This window comes from Nelumbo nucifera, chromosome 2 (assembly GCF_055504915.1).
Source record: "Nelumbo nucifera cultivar China Antique chromosome 2, China Antique-T2T, whole genome shotgun sequence".
Classification (NCBI taxonomy): domain Eukaryota; kingdom Viridiplantae; phylum Streptophyta; class Magnoliopsida; order Proteales; family Nelumbonaceae; genus Nelumbo; species Nelumbo nucifera.
This window is the reverse complement of record NC_142650.1, coordinates 59,462,208-59,482,824: the sequence shown is the minus strand read 5'-3', so window position 1 is coordinate 59,482,824 and position 20,617 is coordinate 59,462,208. Positions and strand designations below refer to the sequence as shown.

The window sequence follows — 20,617 nt, the reverse complement described above, 5'->3', positions numbered from 1 at the left end:
AGACCCAACAATGACTAACATATACATTAAATCAGCCGAACCAACACAAACTACTCATCCACACCCATCACCATCTACAAATTGAATGGCCGAAACTACATCCAATGGTTTCAATCCTTCATGTTTCATGTCCACAGCAAGGAGAAAGAAGATTATCTCACCGGAAATATCACCAAGCCAGACGAAAAAGATGCTGGTTATCGGATTTGGAAGAGAGATAACAGCCAAGTTATGTCTTGGCTAGTGAATTCCATGGAGCCACACATAGGAGAAAATTTTCTCCTATATGAAACAGCTGCAGAGGTCTGGGAGGCTGCAAAAGACACTTATTCTCACAAAGACAACACCCCCGAACTGGTAACAATTGAGGGCGTCTTGCATGATCTCCGACAAGGTGATTTATTTGTGACCGAGTATTACAACAAACTCCATCAAAGCTGGCAGCAACTGGACGCTTTTGAAAAATATTCCTGGGATACTACCGCTGATCTCAAACAATACAAGAAGATAATTGAGAATAAGCGGGTCTACAAATTTTACTTGGGACTAAATTCAAGTCTTGATGCTGTAAGAGGAAGGATATTTAGAACAAAACCGCTGCCAAGCTTATGTGAAGCATTCTTTGAGGTCTGAAGGGAAGAGAGTAGACGCCATTTGATGCTGGGGATGGAAAAATCAGCTGCTGGTGGTGAGTCATCAGCCTTGGCTACCCGAAACCAGCAGCAGCCACGCAAAGGGGGAAGGCCATGGTGTGAACATTGCCGCCGCCCTGGTCATACCAAAGAAACCTGTTGGAAACTCCATGGAAAACCTGCTGATTGGAAGCCAAAGACAGCAGAAGAGAAGGAAATTCGAAGCAACATGGCTGGCAGTTCAGAGCAACTTGCAAATTTTAGCAAAGAGGAACTTCGACTGAGAAGGCTGCTGCAATCACAGCAAAATCCACCAGTTGTTGGGTCAGGTTCCATAGCTCAAAAAGGTAACTTTCTTAAGGCTTTGACTGTAAAACAAGAGCACTATAAACCTTAGATTGTAGACTCTGGTGCTTCCGATCACATGACAAGAGATAGGCGAGTTTTCCACACATCTTCTCCTTGTAATGAAACTCTCACAGTTGGAATTGCAGATGGTTCTTTGGCAAAAGTTGAAGGAACTGGTTCAGTTGTGGTATCCAGGGACATAACACTCAAATTTATTCTATATATTCCTAATCTAGACTGCAACCTACTCTCCATAAATAGTTGAAAAACAGCCCACTTGATGTATGGAACTGTTTGAGATTAGATGCAAACCAGAAAAGCAAACAAGAAAGGAAGAGAAGAGAGAGCTGGCGGCAATGAGTGTTAGAGAGTAAGAGGTTCGAACATTACCTCTCTCTAACACTCTAAACATCGTATTAATAAGTTAATCTTTGACAAATTACAGAGAGGCCCTTGAGTGGGCAGGAAAATACAAAAACAGAACATTATAGAGTATGGGCCCAGAATAAGGCCCACAACAGAGAGAAACATAACATAACATGAAATGACAGTCTATGGGCCATTCGGCCCATCTTCTCTACATAAATAAAATTACCCAAGATCTTAACTGTATAGCTAATTTTTCTCCTTATGTCTGTGAATTTTAGGATTTGACTTCGGGGAGGATGATTGGCAGTGCTAGGAGTCATGCTGGGCTCTATCATCTTGAGGTTCAACCGGATTCTGTAAGACAATCTCATCTAGGAGTGAGTGAACCTATTTCTTGTCACAATAATTCTTGTGTGTTTGTTAGTGAGTTGAAAAGTGAGAGTGAGAGGTTGGTGATGGTGTGGCATTACAGGTTAGGTCACCCAAGTTTTATGTATTTATCCAAACTTTTCCCAAGTTTATTCAGAAATAAAAGTGCTAGTTCTTTTCAGTGTGAAATTTGTCAATTTGCAAAACACTCTCGCATTTCATATCCAATTCAGCCATACAAAGCATCGAAACCTTTTTCTATGATCCACAGTGATGTTTGGGGTCCATCTCAAGTTCCAAATGTCACAGGAGCTCGGTGGTTCATCTCTTTCATAGATGATCACACACGACTCACATGGATTTTTCTCATGAAAAATAAATCAGAAGTTCCTCAAATATTTCAGAATTTCAAAACAATGATTAAAAATCAATTTCAAACTTCTATTCAAATACTTAGAATTGACAATGGAAGAGAGTTTTTTAACTTTAATCTTGGCTCATATCTATCAACTGAGGGAATCATACACCAAAGTTCCTGTGTAGATACCCCTCAGCAAAATGGGATAGCCGAGAGAAAGAATAGACACCTTCTGGACATTGCCAGGTCTCTGTTGTTTTCATCCAATGTTCCAAAATGTTTTTGGGGTGAGGCTATACTTACAGTAGCATACCTAATCAATCGACTTCCATCCAGAGTACTAGATTTTTCCACTCCAAATCAAGTATTTTTACAACACTTTCCTCAAAGTCGGCTGATTTCCTCTCTTCCGCTAAAAATATTTGGGTGTACTGTGTTTGTGCATATCCGTCAACATCGAACCAAGCTTGACTCTCGATCCACCAAATGTATCTTTATAGGGTACTCTCCCAACCAAAAGTGTTACAAATGCTTTTGTCCTAACAACCAAAAGTTTTATCACACCATGGATGTCACATTTTTTGAAACCAAACCCTATTACCCCAAAACTGATATTCAGGGGGAGAGTTCTAGTCAAAGTCAACCACAAGAATATCAGTTTTTCTTGGATAGCATAGATTGCACACTAAGGACACTGGAAACACCTGAAACACTTTCTCCAAGTGTCCAAATTGAACCTGAACCGAAACCAACTGATTCTGAATTTCCCGAGATAATTGTCTATCACAGAAAAAGGGGAGAGCCGAAGGAATCAGAGACTCTAGCAGATTCACAGATACTGCCAGCATCTGAACCTGAGGTAAAAATCCCTACATCTGACTTATAGACTGTGGAGGAAAGTTCTGCAGGTACTAGTTTAAGTGATCATGATAATTCCGATGATAACCTACCCATTGCACTCAGGAAAGGGGTGAGAGAATGCAGAAGTAGGCCATTGTACCCTATTGGCAACTATGTGAATTATGAGGGACTATCTTCATCTTACCAAGCATTCACCAGCAAAATCAATTCTATCTCCATTCCTGATTCAATCCAAGAAGCCATGGCTATCCCAGAATGGAAGAAGGCAGTTAATGAAGAAGTTAATGCTCTAGTGAAGAATGGTACTTGGGAAATTACTGATTTGCCTCATGGAAAGAATGTGATTGGGTGCAAGTGGATCTTCACTGTAAAAACAAAGGCAAATGGTAGTATTGAGAGATACAAGGCTCGGTTGGTAGCTAAGGGATTTACTCAATCCTATGGCATAGATTATGAGGAGACCTTTGCTCCAGTTGCAAAACTTAACACTATTCGGATACTTCTCTCTCTTGCAGCAAATTTGGATTGGCCCCTCCATCAACTAGATGTCAAGAATGCGTTCTTGAACGGGAATCTAGAAGAGGAGGTCTATATGGACATTCCCCAGGGACTACAGAACTCATCAAACATCAACAAAGTTTGTAGACTAAAGAAGTCACTTTATGGTCTCAAACAATCACCCCGAGCTTGGTTTGAAAGATTTACCAGAGTTATGAAGAGTAATGGGTATATACAGGGACAGTCTGATCATACAATGTTTGTCAAACATTCTTCAGAAGGACTGATTTCTGCGTTGATTGTCTATGTTGATGATATTGTTCTAACAGGGGATTATGCTGAGGAGTTTCCAAGAGTCAAAGAATTTCTGACTAGAGAGTTTGAGATCAAGGACCTAGGTAAACTCACATACTTCTTGCAATGGAAGTGGCTAGGTCTAAGCAGGGCATTGCAGTTTCTCAAAGAAAGTATGTACTGGATCTTCTTAAAGAAACAGGTATGCTTGGGTGTAAACCTGCAGAGACACCTATGGACTACACTACCAAACTTGGTTCAAATAAAGAAAGTGCTCCTGTAGATAAGGGAAGATATCAAAGGCTTGTAGGGAAGTTGATCTATCTCTCACATACTAGGCCTAACATAGCATTCTCAGTAAGTGTTGTTAGTCAGTTCATGAACAACCCTACTGAAGAACACATGACAGCAGTGTACAGAATCTTGAGATACTTGAAAATGACTCCAGGAAAGGGACTGTTATTCAGAAAAAACTCAAGTAGGGAAGTGGAATTGTATTCTGATGCAGACTGGGCAGGCTCAACCACAGATAGACGATCCACTTCTGGATATTGTACTTATGTTTGGGGAAATTTGACAACATGGAGAAGTAAAAAGCAAGCTGTGGTGGCTAGGAGTAGTGCAGAAGCGGAATTTCGAGCTATGGCTCATGGTATTTGTGAAGGAATTTGGGTGAAAAGAGTATTAGCCGAATTGAAGATACCTTCTGAGGGAACAATCCAGCTACTGTGTGATAGTCAATCTGCCATCAATATTGCTAAAAATCCAGTTCATCATGACCGAACCAAGCATGTTGAAATAGATCGACATTTTATCAGAGAAAAGATAGAAGGGAAAGTAATCAAGCCTGCTTACATTCCTTCTAATCTTCAGACTGCCGACCTAACTAAAGCACTTCCAAGGGCGCATTTTGAAGATCTTAGTTGCAAGCTAGGTATGATAAATATTTACAACCCAGCTTGAGGGGGAGTGTTGGGAATCTTTGCTGTAAATTAGCTATAAATTAGGCTACAAATCAGGTGTAATGAGATATATAATTGTTTCCTTATTTAGAATAGATTAGGCAAGATTTTCTCTTCTAAAATAGGGAACAAGTCCTAACATTTAGGACTCCAATTGTATATAAAGACATGTTCTGCTAGAATAGAAAAAACAGGTCATTCAAACCTAATTATTCACACTAATCTTAGGTTCCATACTGTTCCACAACCAAGTCATAATCTGTGCATCTTCTTGCTCCCAATCACCATACTCTTGGGAATCAACTGGGGGTTTTTCTTCTCTTATATGCTTTACTTTCTTCTTGGCTCTGAGAAACACTTCAACAGATTTGGCCCAAGGTACGTAATTTTCTCCATTCAATTTAATTGAGGTCATCTGTACATTCAAGTAGTCTTGAGGGATCATAACCGACTTATGTTCATTATCTCCCATGGCTGTAAAAAAAACCTTTTTTTTTTCTTCTGTTTCAACCTGCCTTACCCAGTAATCACTACACTGCACTCCAACGACACTGTACTTCACTCCTCAAGTTAATCACTCACCACCATACGACTGACCATTGCTGAAACATACACTGTCACAGGATTCAGCAATGTTAACCCCCACTATTGTCACTTTCGGCACCTCACAAACACATCACGCACAAGAGTACCACACATCTGAACCTACCACCATATGACTGATACTAAGCCTTTGACCCACTGATCTGAACCACACATGTGAACCTACCATGAAACCTACTGTTGCAGCCTTCTTCGTTCCATCGATTAGAGGGTTCTCTACCAATCACCTGAAACCACAACTTCACACCCAACCGAATACATTTAAACCTCCAGAATGAAGATACGGCAACTCCTTTTCATCCTTTTCACAGAACTCCAAAAAAAAAGAAGAAAACTGAGAGATTACGAACAGATCTGGACTGACATAATCTGGCTCTAATACTGAAGAAATAGTTACTAAGTCACAAGTGTGGGGTTCCATACCCACACTCAGGCTCTAGTGTGTGTGGTTCCACAGCCACACCTAGTTATTTCCTAGTTGTTTTATTTTTTTTTTCTTTTAAGATTGGGCCGGCTGGCCTTATTATGTTTATCCATATTATTTTTGTCTTACTAGGATTAGGACTTTATGTATTTCTATCCTATTCTTGTAAGGAATCAAAGGCTATAAATAATAAAGAATATGAGGCGGCAGATATCAACAACCAGACCCCTTCTTTCTCTTCCTCCTCTCTTCTTTCACTCTCTCTCTCTCTCTCTCTCTCCTTCTCTTCAAACCTGTGTATCTCTTTCAGTTTACACAGCAGCAGTTCTACTTCATCCAAGTTGGTGTCAGAGCAGGTTCTAGGGTTTCTCATGTGAACTCTATCCCAGCTGACCACATGAGAATCATCTAAGGCTGGAAGAATAGAAAGAAGTTGCCTTTGCCTGATTCTTGGAGGTTACCAGAGATCTTTAGCAGCTGTCCGAAGATTGGAGAGTGATTCTTGGTAATTAGGAAGAATCAGAGAAGATTAGAAGATTCAAGATTGGATTTTTTATCAAGATCAAAGGAGGCGATCAGAGTTTTTGTGGGTAAGATCTCTTCCTTTCTTGAAACAGCAGTAGTAAGAAATTAGTTGATCTCTTTCAGAAGGTATGGCAGAAAAAATCTGATTTTTCCTAGGGTTTGTTCTTAACCCTACGAACCTTTCTTTGACTTTCTTGACTGAGAGCCTTTCTTGAAGGGATCAGCTAAAAACAAAAAGGGGGTCTGATCTTGATCTTAAACTGTGAATTTTGGACTGAGTACAGTCCAGGAGTTAATCCTTGACTGAGATTACCTTCTTTTTGAAAGAACTCAACTCTCTGGATTGTTAAAAGATATCTTTTTGGCACTTGTTCTTGGCTGAAACCAGCATCTGGACTGTTAATATCTGATATTTTTTGGTTAAAGTTGTAGTTTTTAAGGAGAAACTATCAAATGAAACTGAGTTCTAGTACTTATTCTTGCTAAGATCCGATTGTTTTTCTTAAAAAAAATTAGTCTTTTTCTTGGAACTCTGAGATCTACTTAGTATGGAAAAGGCTGGAAGTGAAGTAAAAGCTCAAGGGGAAGTTTTTGGGACTGGTAATATGACTGAAAATATGTTCCAGATTACCACTGTTAGGTTTGATGGAACAAATTACTTGGAATGGGCCCAATCGGCAATGATGGCCATTGGGGGCGGAGGAAAATTAGGGTATGTAACCGGAGACACAAAAGAACCAGCCAAGGAGGATATATCTCACCCAAGATGGGTTCAAGAGTACTACTTGGTGATGACCTGGCTATGCAACTCTATACAGCCCCACATCAACCGAAATTATCTCTGGGCAAAAACAGCCAAGGAGATTTGGGACAGCATAAAGGAGAGCTATTCCCAATCCCTCAATGTTGCTAGAGCTTATGAGCTAAAATGTGAGGTGAAAAACCTCAAGCAAGGAGAGAGGCCAGTCTCAGTATATTTTTCTACCCTAAAATCCCTTTGGCATGAAATTAATCACTTATAAACCATTGAATGGGAAAGCCAGAAGGATACAACAACATATAGAAAGCTGCTTGAAACAAGCACGGTTTTCGAGTTTTTAGCCGGCCTAAACTCAGATTTTGATATTACAAGACAACAACTTCTCACTAGGGAGAGTGTGACCCTATCTCAAGCCTACTCATTAGTCCATAGTGAAGAGAGTAAGAGGAAGGTAATGCTATCCTTCCAGCCCACAGAAGCAGCCTTGGCAGCAACAAAATTCAAAACTGGAGGAGAAAAGAAAAAAGAAGTTAAGAAGGAAGACAAAAAAGATATTTTTTGTGATCATTGCAAAAATCCCAAACACACTAGGGAGACCTGTTGGAAGTTGCATCCGCACCTAATGCTAGCTAGATTCAGAAACAAGAAGGGAAGTACTAATACAACTAATACTGACAGTACATCCTCTTCCAGCACAAGGACCACATCCTTGGATGCCTTGGCAGCTGTTTGAGCTGCACTGACACAGTTAGAAAAGGAAGCTGGTATTTCTAGATCTTCAACTAATACACCAGCTCAGCCTACTTCAGCCCTTGCTCATACAGGTAAAGAGCTACTGCATGTCATGGTTCTGTCCCAAGTAATACTAGACCTTTCTGGGTAATAGATTCAGGTGCTTCAGACCATATGACCAGCATATCTACTTTATTCAGCACCTATTGCTTATCCTCTGGGAGAGACAAAGTTTCCATTGCTGATGGCTCTCTTGTACCAATTTCTGGCAAGGGAGACATCAGATTGTCAAATACCATCACCCTATCCTCAATTTTGCATGTTCCCAAGCTTAGAGTGCTAACTTACTTTCAGTTAGTAGTATTACTAAAAATCAAAACTGTTCGGTAACCTTTCTCCCTGATCAGTGTATTTTTCAAGATTTGGAAATGAAGAAGGTGATTGGGATTGGCCGTGAGATGAATGGAGTCTACCTGCTTGATCATTCATAGGGGGAGCAGAGTGAAGTAGGGAAATTGTTTGTTTCACAGTCTTGTAGTAAGATTATACTTTGGCACAACCGCTTAGGTCATTTATCTTTTGGGTCTTTGAAGAGTCTTTTCCAAACTTGTTTGAGTCAGTAGAAGTGTATGGGTTAAAATGTGAAAGTTGTGAGCTTGCAAAACACAGTAGATCATCTTATCCTTTAAGTAATAAAAGAAGCAACATTCCTTTTGATATTGTGCATACCGATGTTTGGGGACCATATCATACTCCCACCATGGGGGGGGGGGGGGGGGTAGAAATATTTCTTATTATTTGTTGGTGATTATACCCACTTTTCATGGGTCTACCTTATGCACTCTCGAGATGAGGTCCCTTCCTTGACCCAGGCTTTCCATCAGATGGTTCTAACCTAGTTTGAAACCAAGATCAAAACTCTTAGATCTGATAATGCCAAGGAATACTTTGCAAAACCCTTAGCATCCTATCTCCTTGATCATGGAGTCATTCATCAGAGCACCTGTCCTCACACACCTCAGCAAAATGGGGTTGTTGAGAGAAAAAACAGGCATATCTTAGAGGTAGCCAGAAGCATCATGCTCAACTCTTATGTTCCCATACGCTTATGGGGGGATGCAATCCGTACAGCCATGTACCTCATTAACAGGGTTCATTCACGGGTTCTAAACATGCAAACCTTTTTCAATCTTCTATATCCAGATAAGGACCTATTCACTATTCCCCTCAAAACTTTTGGGTGTACTTGTTTTGTTCAAATCCTTGGACCTCATCGCTCCAAGTTTGGTCCCAAAGCCACTAAGTGTATTTTCCTTGGGTATGCACAAAATCAAAGGGATATTGCTGTTATGAGCCAGTTTCAGGGAAGCGCTTTGTGTCCATGGATGTCACCTTCTTTGAGGATATGCCCTACTATCATAAGGCTTCTCCTCAGGGGGAGAATAGTGAGGAAGGGATTTTAGTTTCAGCCCCAAAAGTTCCTTTACCTGTCACAGTTACTGAGGGGGGGAGTTGTGAAGAAGGTTGTCGAAAATGCAGAGAATTAAGAGTGTATCACAGAAAGTGGTGGAGGCAGGTTGACTCCCATACTCAACAACAACCTAGGCAAGTCCCAACATCTTCTACAGCCCCAGATCCAGACACTACTACTCCCACTTTTGATCCCACTATTACAGATGCTCAGCCTCCACCGTCAGATGTCCTTGATCTTTCAATTGCTATTTGTAAAGGGAAGCGCCGTTGCACTTCATCCACTGCCCATTGCATCTCCAAGTTCCTTTCCTATAATTGTCTCTCAGAATCCTACAGGTCATACTTGGCATCTATTTCTGCTGTTCTTATACCCAGAAAAGTGCAAGAAACCCTTTTGATACTTGAATGGAAGGAAGCAATGCAAGTGGAGATGGAAACTCTTGTCAAGAACAACACATGGGAACTAGTTAACCAACCTTAAGGGAAAAAACCTATTGGATGCAGATGGGTGTTTACTGTGAAATATAATGCTAATGGTGCTGTAGAGAGGTATAAGGCCAGATTGGTTGCAAAGGGATTCACACAAACTTATGGCATAGACTATACAGAAACCTTTGCACCTATTGCAAAATGAACACTATCAGAGTTCTTCTATCCATTGTTGCAAACTACTCTTGGCCACTATTTTATGGCATAGACTATTTTAACTACTCTTCTATCACACAAACTTATTGGACGAAACTGGCAAGTTAGGAGTGAAACCTATTGATACTCCCATTGAGACCAACCATAGGATAAGCGCAGAAAGTGGAGAACTCCTTGAGGACATGGCTATGTACCAAAGGCTGGTTGGGAAACTTCTTTATCTCTGCCTAACTTGACCAGATATTTCTTATGCTGTTAGTGTTGTCAGTCAATACATGCATTCTCCCAGGACCACCCACCTCCTTGCAGTAGAATGGATTCTTGCCTACTTAAAGAGATGTCCAGGAAGAGGTATACTCTTCAAGAATAATGGTCATATGAAACTAGAAGTGTATACAGATGCGGATTGGGCTAGATGTGTTGATGACAGGAGATCTACCTCTAGATATTGTGTGTTTGTGGGGGGAAACCTTGTTTCCTGGAGAAGCAAGAAACAGAATGTTGTTGCCCACTCCAGTGCAGAAGCAGAATACAAATCCATGGCCAATGGTGTTGCAGAAGTGTTATGGCTGAAATCCTTGCTTAATGAGTTGGAGACTGATTATGAGAAGCCTTTGATGCTATATTGTGATAATCAAGCTGCAATTAATATTGCTCACAACCCAATATAGCATGACAGGACTAAGCATATCAAGGTTGACAAACATTTTATCTAAGAGCGAGTTGCATCTCAAGAAGTATGCCTTCCTTACATTGCCTCAGACATGCAGTTATCTGATCTCTTCACCAAAGCAGTCACAAAAATCAAATTGGAGACAGATTTACGCAAGTTGGGCATGACAAATATCTACTCCCAACTTGAGAGGTTGTGAAGAAATAGTTACTAAGTCACAAGTGTGGGGTTCCATACCCACACTCCGGCTCTAGTGTGTGTGGTTCCATACCCACACTTTAGTTATTTCCTAGTTGTTTTATTTCTTTTTCATTTAAGATTGGGCCAGCTGACCTTATTATGTTTATCCATATTATTTTTGTCTTACTAGGATTAGGACTTTATGTATTTCTATCCTATTCTTGTAAGGAATCAAAGGCTATAAATAATAAAGAATATGGGGTGGCAGATATCAACAACCAAACCCCTTCTTTCTCTTCCTCCTCTCTTCTTTCACACTCTCTCTTTCTCCTTCTCTTTGAACCTGTGTATCTCTTCTCAGTTTACACAGCAGTAGTTCTAGTTCATCCAAGTGATACCATGTGATTATTTATATTCGTCAGTTCCAGATCTGAACTTGATGTAAAAGAGAAGAAGTAAGAGAGAGATGGAGAGAAGAAGAGGAGAAATCGAAGAAGAATAAACCTGTTCGGACCCAAGAGAAGAGAATAGTTCAAATTCTCTCTTAGGTCGGCCAGGATATATAGTTTACTAAAATAAATAACAAATGTCTTTTATGCCCCTATTTAAGTTGGGACACATCAGCACTAACTAAAAGACACATCACCATATTAATAAAACTCAAATGACTATTCTACCCTTATTTAGTCGACACTAGCACTATCCATAAGTTCTATCAAACATGTTTTATAATATGTAAATCAAACCTCACATTTTCCTTCACAAACTTTCAGTTCTAGGAATAGATATATTAGGTTCATTCCGTTCTCCAAAAATACCAACCCCAGGTCCAAAGTAAAAGATATAACAAAGATAAAATCCTTAAACTAGGGTTTTGACTTTGTTAGTAAACCCTAGCAGATTCTAGGTTGAAGTAGAGAAGAAGAAAGAAAAGAGAAAGAAGAAGAAGAAGAAGAAGAAGAAGAAGAAGAAAGAAAGGTTTGGCCAGACTAGAAGAGAGTCAAAATCACACTCCCCTAGCTGACCCACTTGTATTTATTCAAAAACATAGAGTTACAGAAAAGACCATTTTGTCCCTCATAGAAGATGGGACACATAACTTAAAATCAGATACAATAGACCTTTCACTCTCAAGTAGATAATCCAGAATAACCAAAATACCCCTGACTCGAGCATTCTAACACTCCCCCTCAAGCTGGAGAGTATATATCATATAGTCCCAGCTTGTTACAAATGTAATCTATTCTTCCCCGAGACAATCCCTTTGTGAGGAGATCTACCCACTGATTTCCTAAGCTCACATGAGATGTGGTTATCACCCCACTTATCACCTTATCTCTTACAAAGTGACAATCAACCTCAATATGCTTAGTTCTCTCATGAAAGACGGGATTGGAAGAAATGTGAACAACAGCTTGGTTATCACAGTATAATTTCATGGGTTTGTCAATTGAGAATCCCATCTCTTGAAGCAAGTTCTTTAGCCATACTAGCTCACATGTGGTATGGGCCATAGCCCTGTACTCTACTTCTGCACTACTTCTTGCCACCACTGTTTGTTTCTTGCTCTTCCAAGTTACAAGATTGCCACCGAGGAAAGTACAATACCCTGTAGTTGATCTCCTGTCTGATATAGAACCAGCCCAGTCAGCATCTGTGTACCCTACTATCTCAAGAGTTCCTCCACTTTGGTATAACAAACCACGACCTGGAGCACCTTTTAGGTACCTAACAATTCTCAGAACAGCTTCCCAGTGAGGAACCCGAGGATGTTGCATAAACTGGCTCACCACACTCACAGCAAATGATATATCTGGTCGGGTAATGGTCAGGTAGTTCAATTTTCCCACCAACCTTCTGTATCTTCTAGGATCATCAAACTCTTCACCTGCATCAACACTCAACTTGGCATTGAGTTCCATAGGAGTCTCTGCTGGTTTAGCACCTAACAACCATGTTTCTTCAAGTAGATCAAGAACATATTTTCTCTGACATAGGTTGATCCCATGTTTTGACCTCGCAACCTCTATTCCCAGGAAATATTTCAGCTTTCCCAGATCTTTCGTATTGAAGTGATCCTGTAAGAATTTCTTCAACTTGTTGATTCCATTGCTATCACTCCCAGTTATGACAATATCATCCACGTACACGACTAGCAAGATTTTCCCATCCTTTGAGTTATAGCTGAACACAGAATGATCAACCTGACATTGTTTCATCCCAAAGGCTTTCATCACTTCACTGAACCTGCCAAACCAAGCACGTGGAGATTGTTTCAGTCCATAAATTGCCTTTTTGAGCCTACACACTTTGCTAGACTCCCCTTGAGCAACAAACCCTGGTGGTTGCTCCATATACACCTCCTCAACTAGATCACCATGCAGGAAGGCATTTTTTATGTCAAGTTGTACAAGAGGCCAATCATACATAGCAGCTAATGAAATCAGCACCCAAACTGAACCAATCTTAGCCACAGGAGAAAATGTCTCCATATAGTCCACACCATACATCTGAAAATAACCCTTGGCCACCAACCTCGCTTTCAATCGCTTCACACTGCCATCAGGAAGATACTTCACTGTGTAGACCCATTTACACCCAACTGTGTGCTTACCGGAAGGAAGAGCGGTGAGTTCCCATGTATGATTATGTTGTAGAGCAGAGAGTTCTTCTTCCATGGCTTGCCGCCACCCTGGGGAGGCAAGAGCTTCCTGGACAGTCTTGGGAATGGGAACAGATGAGAGTAATGATATAAATTTGCAATGAGAAGCAGAAAGGTGAGCAGTAGAAACATAGTGTGAAATGGGGTGAGAAGTACAAGTACGTTTACCTTTTCGCAGAGCAATAGGAAGATCAGGATCTGAAGCAGAAGGAGCAGTAGCAGGATCTATCGACAGGGGCTGAAGTGGAGGAGGGCCCGATGCACTTCTGCGGGTATACACTTGAGTGATTGGCGGCTTCTCAGTAGTAACAGGCATAGGATGTGTATCTGCAGTAGAAACATGAGCTACTGGAAGGATGTCCACAACAGGTACAGGAAGGGGAACCATAGAGGGAGAGGAAGAGACCCCAGCATCTGAGAAGAACAAAAATGACTCAAAGAAGGTGACATCAGAGCACACAAACGATTTATGGGATTTGGGGTTATAACACTTATAACCTTTCTGAGTACTTGAGTAGCCAAGAAAGATACACTTAGTAGCTCGAGCATCTAGCTTGTCTAACCCAGGCCCCAAGTGTTGAACAAAACAAACACAACCAAAGATTCTTGGGGTAAGAGGAAATGGAGATAAAGTGGGAAACAATACGGAGAAAGGGGATTGACTTCCAAGGATTGACATGGGCATCCGATTGATCAGAAAACAGGATGTAAGAACAGCATCACTCCAAAAATGTTTTGGGACATTCATATTAATCATCAAGGATCGAGCAGTTTCAAGAAGATGTCGATTTTTTCGTTCAGCTACACCGTTCTGTTGTGGGGTGTAGGCACAAGAAGTTTGATGAATGATCCCATGATGTTCTAGGTATTGCTGAAATGGTGAGGAGTTGTATTCTTTGGCATTATCGGAGCGAAGAATTTTAATATGAACACCAAATTGAGTGCGTATTTTCAGCATAAAATTTTTGAAAAATAGGGAACAACTCATTACGATCTTCATAAGATAAATCCATGTCATCCTTGAAAAGTCATCAACAAAGATTACAAAATACTTATACCCATTGTATGACACCACTTTAATTGGACCCCATACATCGGAATGAACTAAAGAGAAAGGACTTGAGACACGACTATCAACTCTTGGACTAAATGAGACTCTATGATGTTTACCCAATTGACATGACTCACAATCTAATGATGAAAGATGACTCAAGGAAGGAACCAGTAACTTCAAGGCCTTGAGAGAAGGATGACCAAGTCTGCAGTGCCATTGAAGAGGAGTAAGAGATGACTAAAAAGCTACTGGAGGACCACCACCATCAAGGTAATATAATCCACCTGCTTCATGCCCTCCACCAATCTTCCTCCCCGTCTTGAGATCCTGAAACACACAAGAAGAAGGGTAGAAGGTTACAGAACAATTAAGAGACTTGGTTAATCTGCTGACAGACATAAGGTTAAAAGGAAACTTAGGAACATATAAAACAGATGATAAAGGCAAGGAGGAGAGATTAACATCACCAACACCACAGATAGGAGATGTAGAACCATTAGCAAGTGTAACTGTTTGAGGTGTGGAGGAGTGAGAAAGGGAAGAAAATACATCATGAATCCCAGACATATGGTCCGAGGTCCCGGAGTCAATGATCCAGTGTGAGTCTTTGGAAGCTAAACAAGCCATACCTGAATGGGCAAGTGTAGCGGTGTTCTGCTGAGATGTTTGAATGAATTGCTCATATACTGCACGTGGTACACTCACCATTTCCTTCTCAGAAGAACAAGTAGATGTGGAGGGGATTGGGTCAGTTTGCTGACTTTCAGTAATTGTGTCACTACCCTTAGTCCTAGCATGGTTAGCCCAAGTGTTGGGTGCACCACGCAAATCATAGCAGAAATTAACTGTGTGCCCCTCTAAACCACAATGTGTACACTTTCTCTGAGTATTACTCCTTCCTCTTCCCCGACCTCCCCCTGAGTCTCGGCCTCCAGTCCGACCACTAGCCCTGCTAAACATGTGACCACCACAGTTGCTTGGGAGTCCACTCCTGACACCACCACTTCTATTTCCACGACCACCCCCTTTAGTCACTACCAAACCAGATCTGTCAGAGAGAGAAGAATGTTCTACCAACTCAATGGATGTCCTCTTAAGACGAGCAAAAACTTCTTCAAGTGAGGGAAGAGCAGATCCTCCCAATATTTGTGCTCTGACAGGCTCATACTCAGCCTTCAACCCCACAAGAAACCTTGTCACATCAAGCTGCTCACGTTGCTGTTGTTGGATCTGAACATCTGATGTTAGAGGATGATACACATTAAGCTCATTACGAATGTTCCTCAAACTTGCATAGTACTCTTCTAAGCTTTGATTCCCTTGCTTCAAATTGAAATACTCTTGGTACAACTGATACACCCTAGTTGTATTGTCTTGTCCAGAGTACAACTTCTTAGCATGATCCCAGATTTCCTTAGCTGTATCTAGGAACATGAAGTTCACACTAATCTTTGGTTCCATGCTGTTCCAGAGCCATGTCATTATCTGTGCATCTACTTGTTCCCAGTCACTGAACCCAGGGGAATCAGAGGGAGGTTTCTCCTCTCTTACATGTTTTACCTTCCTCTTGGCCTTCAAGAACACCTCCACAGATTTTGCCCATGGTACATAATTCTCACCATTCAACTTGATGGATGTCATTTGAACACTTAGATAGTATGGAAAAAGCATGACACCTGTTTTGTTATCATTCCCATTTTCAAATGAAGCTATCTTAATTATTTCACCTTCAAATATACAACACAACCTCACACTCTTTCACAAGACTTATCTCACTTATAACACCACCAATTCCAGCTTCTTTAAATACACATTACACACCACACACTAAGGCTGAAATCACTCAGTCTTCACATCAAACACCTGGGCTGCACACTGCAGAACCATTCACCATCAACACACTAAGACTGAAATCACTCTTCACATCAAACACCTGGGCTGCACACTGCAGAACCATTCACCATCAACACACACTGACTGAAATCACTCAGTCCTCACATCAAACACTTGGGCTACACACTGCAGAACTGATTACACACAAGGTATAGGAGATCACTTTTAAATATTTTGAAACATAGATACACCAATCACCACGACACAACCACCACCAATCTACTGCTGTTGTGAACTTCAGCAGTCAACAACTCTTCTTTCAACATACATACGAAGAGAAATGCAGAGGAACACGACTGAGATGCATATCAGTCACACTGAGCACCACCACAACCAACTTTTGAAACAAAAAGAAACATTCACAGTCCCTTACTTGGACAAACAACAGTGGTGTTCATACCTGTCCACATTCAGCCCTCTTCGATACTGAATAGAGGGTTTAGTATACCACTCCAACGACCACCACAGCAACGACCGGAGGCATCCTCACCTCCAGGCCCACAAAACGACAGCTCCTTTTCAGCCCCTTATCGAACCTCCACTCAGGTCAGTCGAAAAGGAAGAAGATGACTGAAAGTTGGCGGCGAACCCAGAAAGAGAACAGCAGCAAGAAAGAAATGAGGATATGACCTTACAGCTCTGATACCATGTTAGTAAACCCTAGCAGATTCTAGGTTGAAGTAGAGAAGAAGAAAGAAAAGAGAAAGAAGAAGAAGAAGAAGAAGACGAAGAAGAAGAAGAAAGAAAGGTTCGGCCAGACTAGAAGAGAGTCAAAATCACACTCCCCTAGCTGACCCACTTGTATTTATTCAAAAACATAGAGTTACAGAAAAGACCATTTTGTCCCTCATAGAAGATGGGACACATAACTTAAACTCAGATACAATAGACCTTTCACTCTCAAGTAGATAATCCAGAATGACCAAAATGCCCCTGACTCGAGCATTCTAACAGACTTGTTAAATGATAAAAGACCATAAATTATTTGAAACAAATACCAAGAATAATCTATTGATGAAAGCTGAGAGTTGGAAAGGATAGTTGGGATAATCTCTTTTTGATCCTTTTAAATGGAGATTATAGAACAAATAGGAGAGACAGCCATCTGCCCATCTTCAACTTAGATATTTTCTTTTATAATCTCGATTCCCCCCCAAAACAAAACCTGAGCCAATCTATTAAATAAAGAACAAAAAGACTTTTTCTCTAAGAATTTCTTTACACTAATATTTAAGTACTATGTTAAGTTAATAATATCAAATGACATAATTTTTTTTTTGAGACAAGGTACAACAAGATGATGTACACAGGGACTGATAAAAAAACTGCCCTGGCAGCAAATAAGCAGTCCAGACAAAATAAGCAACTTTTGAAGGGACATTCTTGCACCAAATGGTGTTTGGTAGGAACTAACAGCTCTACTGTAATGGCTAAAGCATGCATTATAGAATGATTTGACAATAAACTTTCCCACCTTGTCCCATTGCCAAACTCTACAATCAGCCCTCTCAATTTCTGCTTTTATGTTATATAGCATATGCATCATTTCCACCGTTGCGTCCACCTCCCAGTCATTTAAATTCCTTCTAAATTGAGGAAGCCACACCACTTTTCCATCTTGCAACTGCATACAGTTGGCTACTTTAGATTCTTTATCCACTGCCACCTCAAAGATATCAGGAAAAGCATCTGCCAGTGGCCTTTATGCACACCAAGCATCCTTCCAAAATTTCACCCGCATTCCATCCCCAATCTTGAGTTACACCCCCTTTGCAACAATAAGCCTTCTCAATTCCTTTCCAGATTGAGCATCTGTAGGACTGACTGACAGCTCCTGGAACCCACCCCATATTTCTATCATCATATTTGGCAAGGATCACTCTCCTCCACAAATCCCCTTGATTTTCCCTAAAATGCCCACGACTTTCCTAGTAGGGCAGTATTACTATCCTTTACTCTTCTCACCCCCAAACCACCTTGGGTTTTTGGTCTATAGTACAGACATTGTTCCAATTGACCAGATGGAATTTCTTCTCTTCTTTCCAACCTCTCCAAAGGAAGTCCCTCATTTTCTTTTCTAAGATATTTGCTATTCCTATTGGAGAGGTATTTTGTTTTCCAAGAGGTGAGCTTTTTCTCAACTCTTTCAACAATTGGCTCCCAAATAGATTTAGAGTTGCACCTTGCACCCAGAGGTATTCTTAGGTATTTTAAAGGTAACTTCCCCACCTTACATCCCCATTCTTCTGCCCATTGGGTTAGCTCCTGCACCTCCCCCACAGATACCAACTCACTTCTATGCAAATTTACTTGCAGACCTGAAACAATTTCAAACCACCTAAGCAAAGCCACTACATTATGCACTTGCTCTTTGAACGTAGCACAAAATAGGAGTGTATCATCAGCATACTGGAGAAGAGCTACTTCCACTCTCTCACTCCCCATTGTAAAACCTCTTCTAGTCACCCTTTTCACCAATCTTCTGAGAGCTTCCGTAGCAATATTAAATAATATATGCATTCATACAACATTTTCATACATATATACACGCAGACATGCATAAGGGGCCATGTGATGTTTTTATATTTTGATATCATGGTGTTATAACATTAGATTAGACTTACTAAACTAAATTATTCATTTTGTGGGTTTGTAATATTTTTATATTTCTTATACTAGTTTCTTTTTACTATTTTCTTGTTTGTTTTGGGTCAATCAACACACAAGCCCATAAATGTTGTCACGAACCTTTTTAAGACTCTAAAACCTGAAGTGATAAGGAAGGAAGAACTTAAGGATTTTATCCAATCAAAATACAAAAGCAACTGAGAGATCTACCTTTTTTCTTTTTCTTCTTCTTCTTCTGCCCCTTCTTTTTTTATACCAAAAACAAAGGCTCCTCCCCTTCCCCATTTTATTTTCTAATTTTTTTAATTTCTTTTTTCTAAGATAACCTTCTTCTAGGTTTTCTTTCCTTTCCTTTTCTTTCTTTCTTCTTGTAAGTCATAAATATGTTGATTTATATGAGATTAATACTTATTTCATGAGGATTATTGGAAACTATTAGTTAAAGATAGTTACTGGTTCCTATAAAACCCAGGAACTACCCTAGGATTTGTATTTTTATTTAAAAGAAAAACTCACATCCCTAGCTTCACCTTGGCACCTCGAAAAATCCCAGGTTTATGTTTTGTTCTCTTGTAATTTGACATCTCCATAACAGACTAGACCCTGATGCATTTTCTACTTATAAACCAAAGGACCAACATGAACCCTCAAAATTTATTTGTTTATAAATATTAATTATAAGATGCACTAAAGAATGGAATGGTGAAACAGGATTCATGTAGCCAAATGCATATAGTTGGGACTACGCTTAGATGATGATGATGAAATATTAATTATAAGATGCATACTCTTATAATTTCATTAGTGATGCTAACTGAATGTTATGGGAGGATTCACCAGGCCCAAAAATATCAATGATGGTACTAGTTGAAAGCTGATACAATGATGCTATCAGGCAGAGCAATAAAGGATACATCACATGAAAATGAACACATACCATTACAAGCCTGTCTAATACCAAAGATGTAATAATTTCAGCAAAAAATGCAGAAAAGGAGAACTTTTTAACTTTGTATTTTGAACTGCAATGCTCAGGCATATTTACCACTTCTTGAAGCTTCAAAGGGGGTCCAGAGAGTGATCTCCATTGGGGAAAGAACTCTTCTGCAGCCACAGATATAGGCTGAAGAAATTTATTCAAGACAGCTGGAAGGCGAAGCTTGACATTGACCTATAGAAAGGAAAAACAAAGATATAAGGATTAACAAGAATACACCCTTTAGATTAGAATGCTGATATGCATATCTAGAACCAACCATTATAGTTCCAAATTTATAAGAGAAATCAAGAACAGCTACATCCCTGCTGGGGCGAAGATTCACAACTTCAAGTGGGCATTGCACCTAGACAAAGGCATAGAAATAAAACCAGAAATAAAAAATCCCAACAGATCAGTAAACCAAAGAACAAATATTTGTTTAAAATGTATGGTAGTCTCAACCTGTGCCCTTGGAGGAATTGTTTCTGGTACTAATGAGAGCTCCATCTTCAAATGGGAGGGAGGCAATATCAGAGCTTGAACAGAAACAAGTGGAGATGTATTCTTATTACCCAAGAATAGCACAAGCCGACCATGGTGGGCCTGCCATTCTGCTTTCACGCCAATCTAAGCACAAACATTTTAAACCTTATTATCGAATATGCAAGAAAAAATAGATTAAAAAGAGTGAAAAT

The 20,617-nt window shown here is 40.2% G+C and overlaps 1 protein-coding gene across 2 annotated transcripts in view; it reads right to left on the bottom strand.

Moving 5' to 3' along the window:
* The window catches only part of LOC104612519 (AP-2 complex subunit alpha-1-like), a 163,641-nt gene that overhangs the window by 24,756 nt on the left and 118,268 nt on the right, over positions 1 to 20,617 (bottom strand). For both annotated transcript variants that reach the window (XM_010279956.3, XM_010279957.3), the window contains 3 exons: positions 20,385 to 20,549; positions 20,200 to 20,286; positions 19,989 to 20,114 (listed from right to left, as the gene is read on the bottom strand). In XM_010279956.3, the coding sequence (XP_010278258.1) occupies positions 19,989 to 20,114; positions 20,200 to 20,286; positions 20,385 to 20,549 (378 nt within the window). The remainder of the gene's footprint in view (positions 1 to 19,988; positions 20,115 to 20,199; positions 20,287 to 20,384; positions 20,550 to 20,617) is intronic.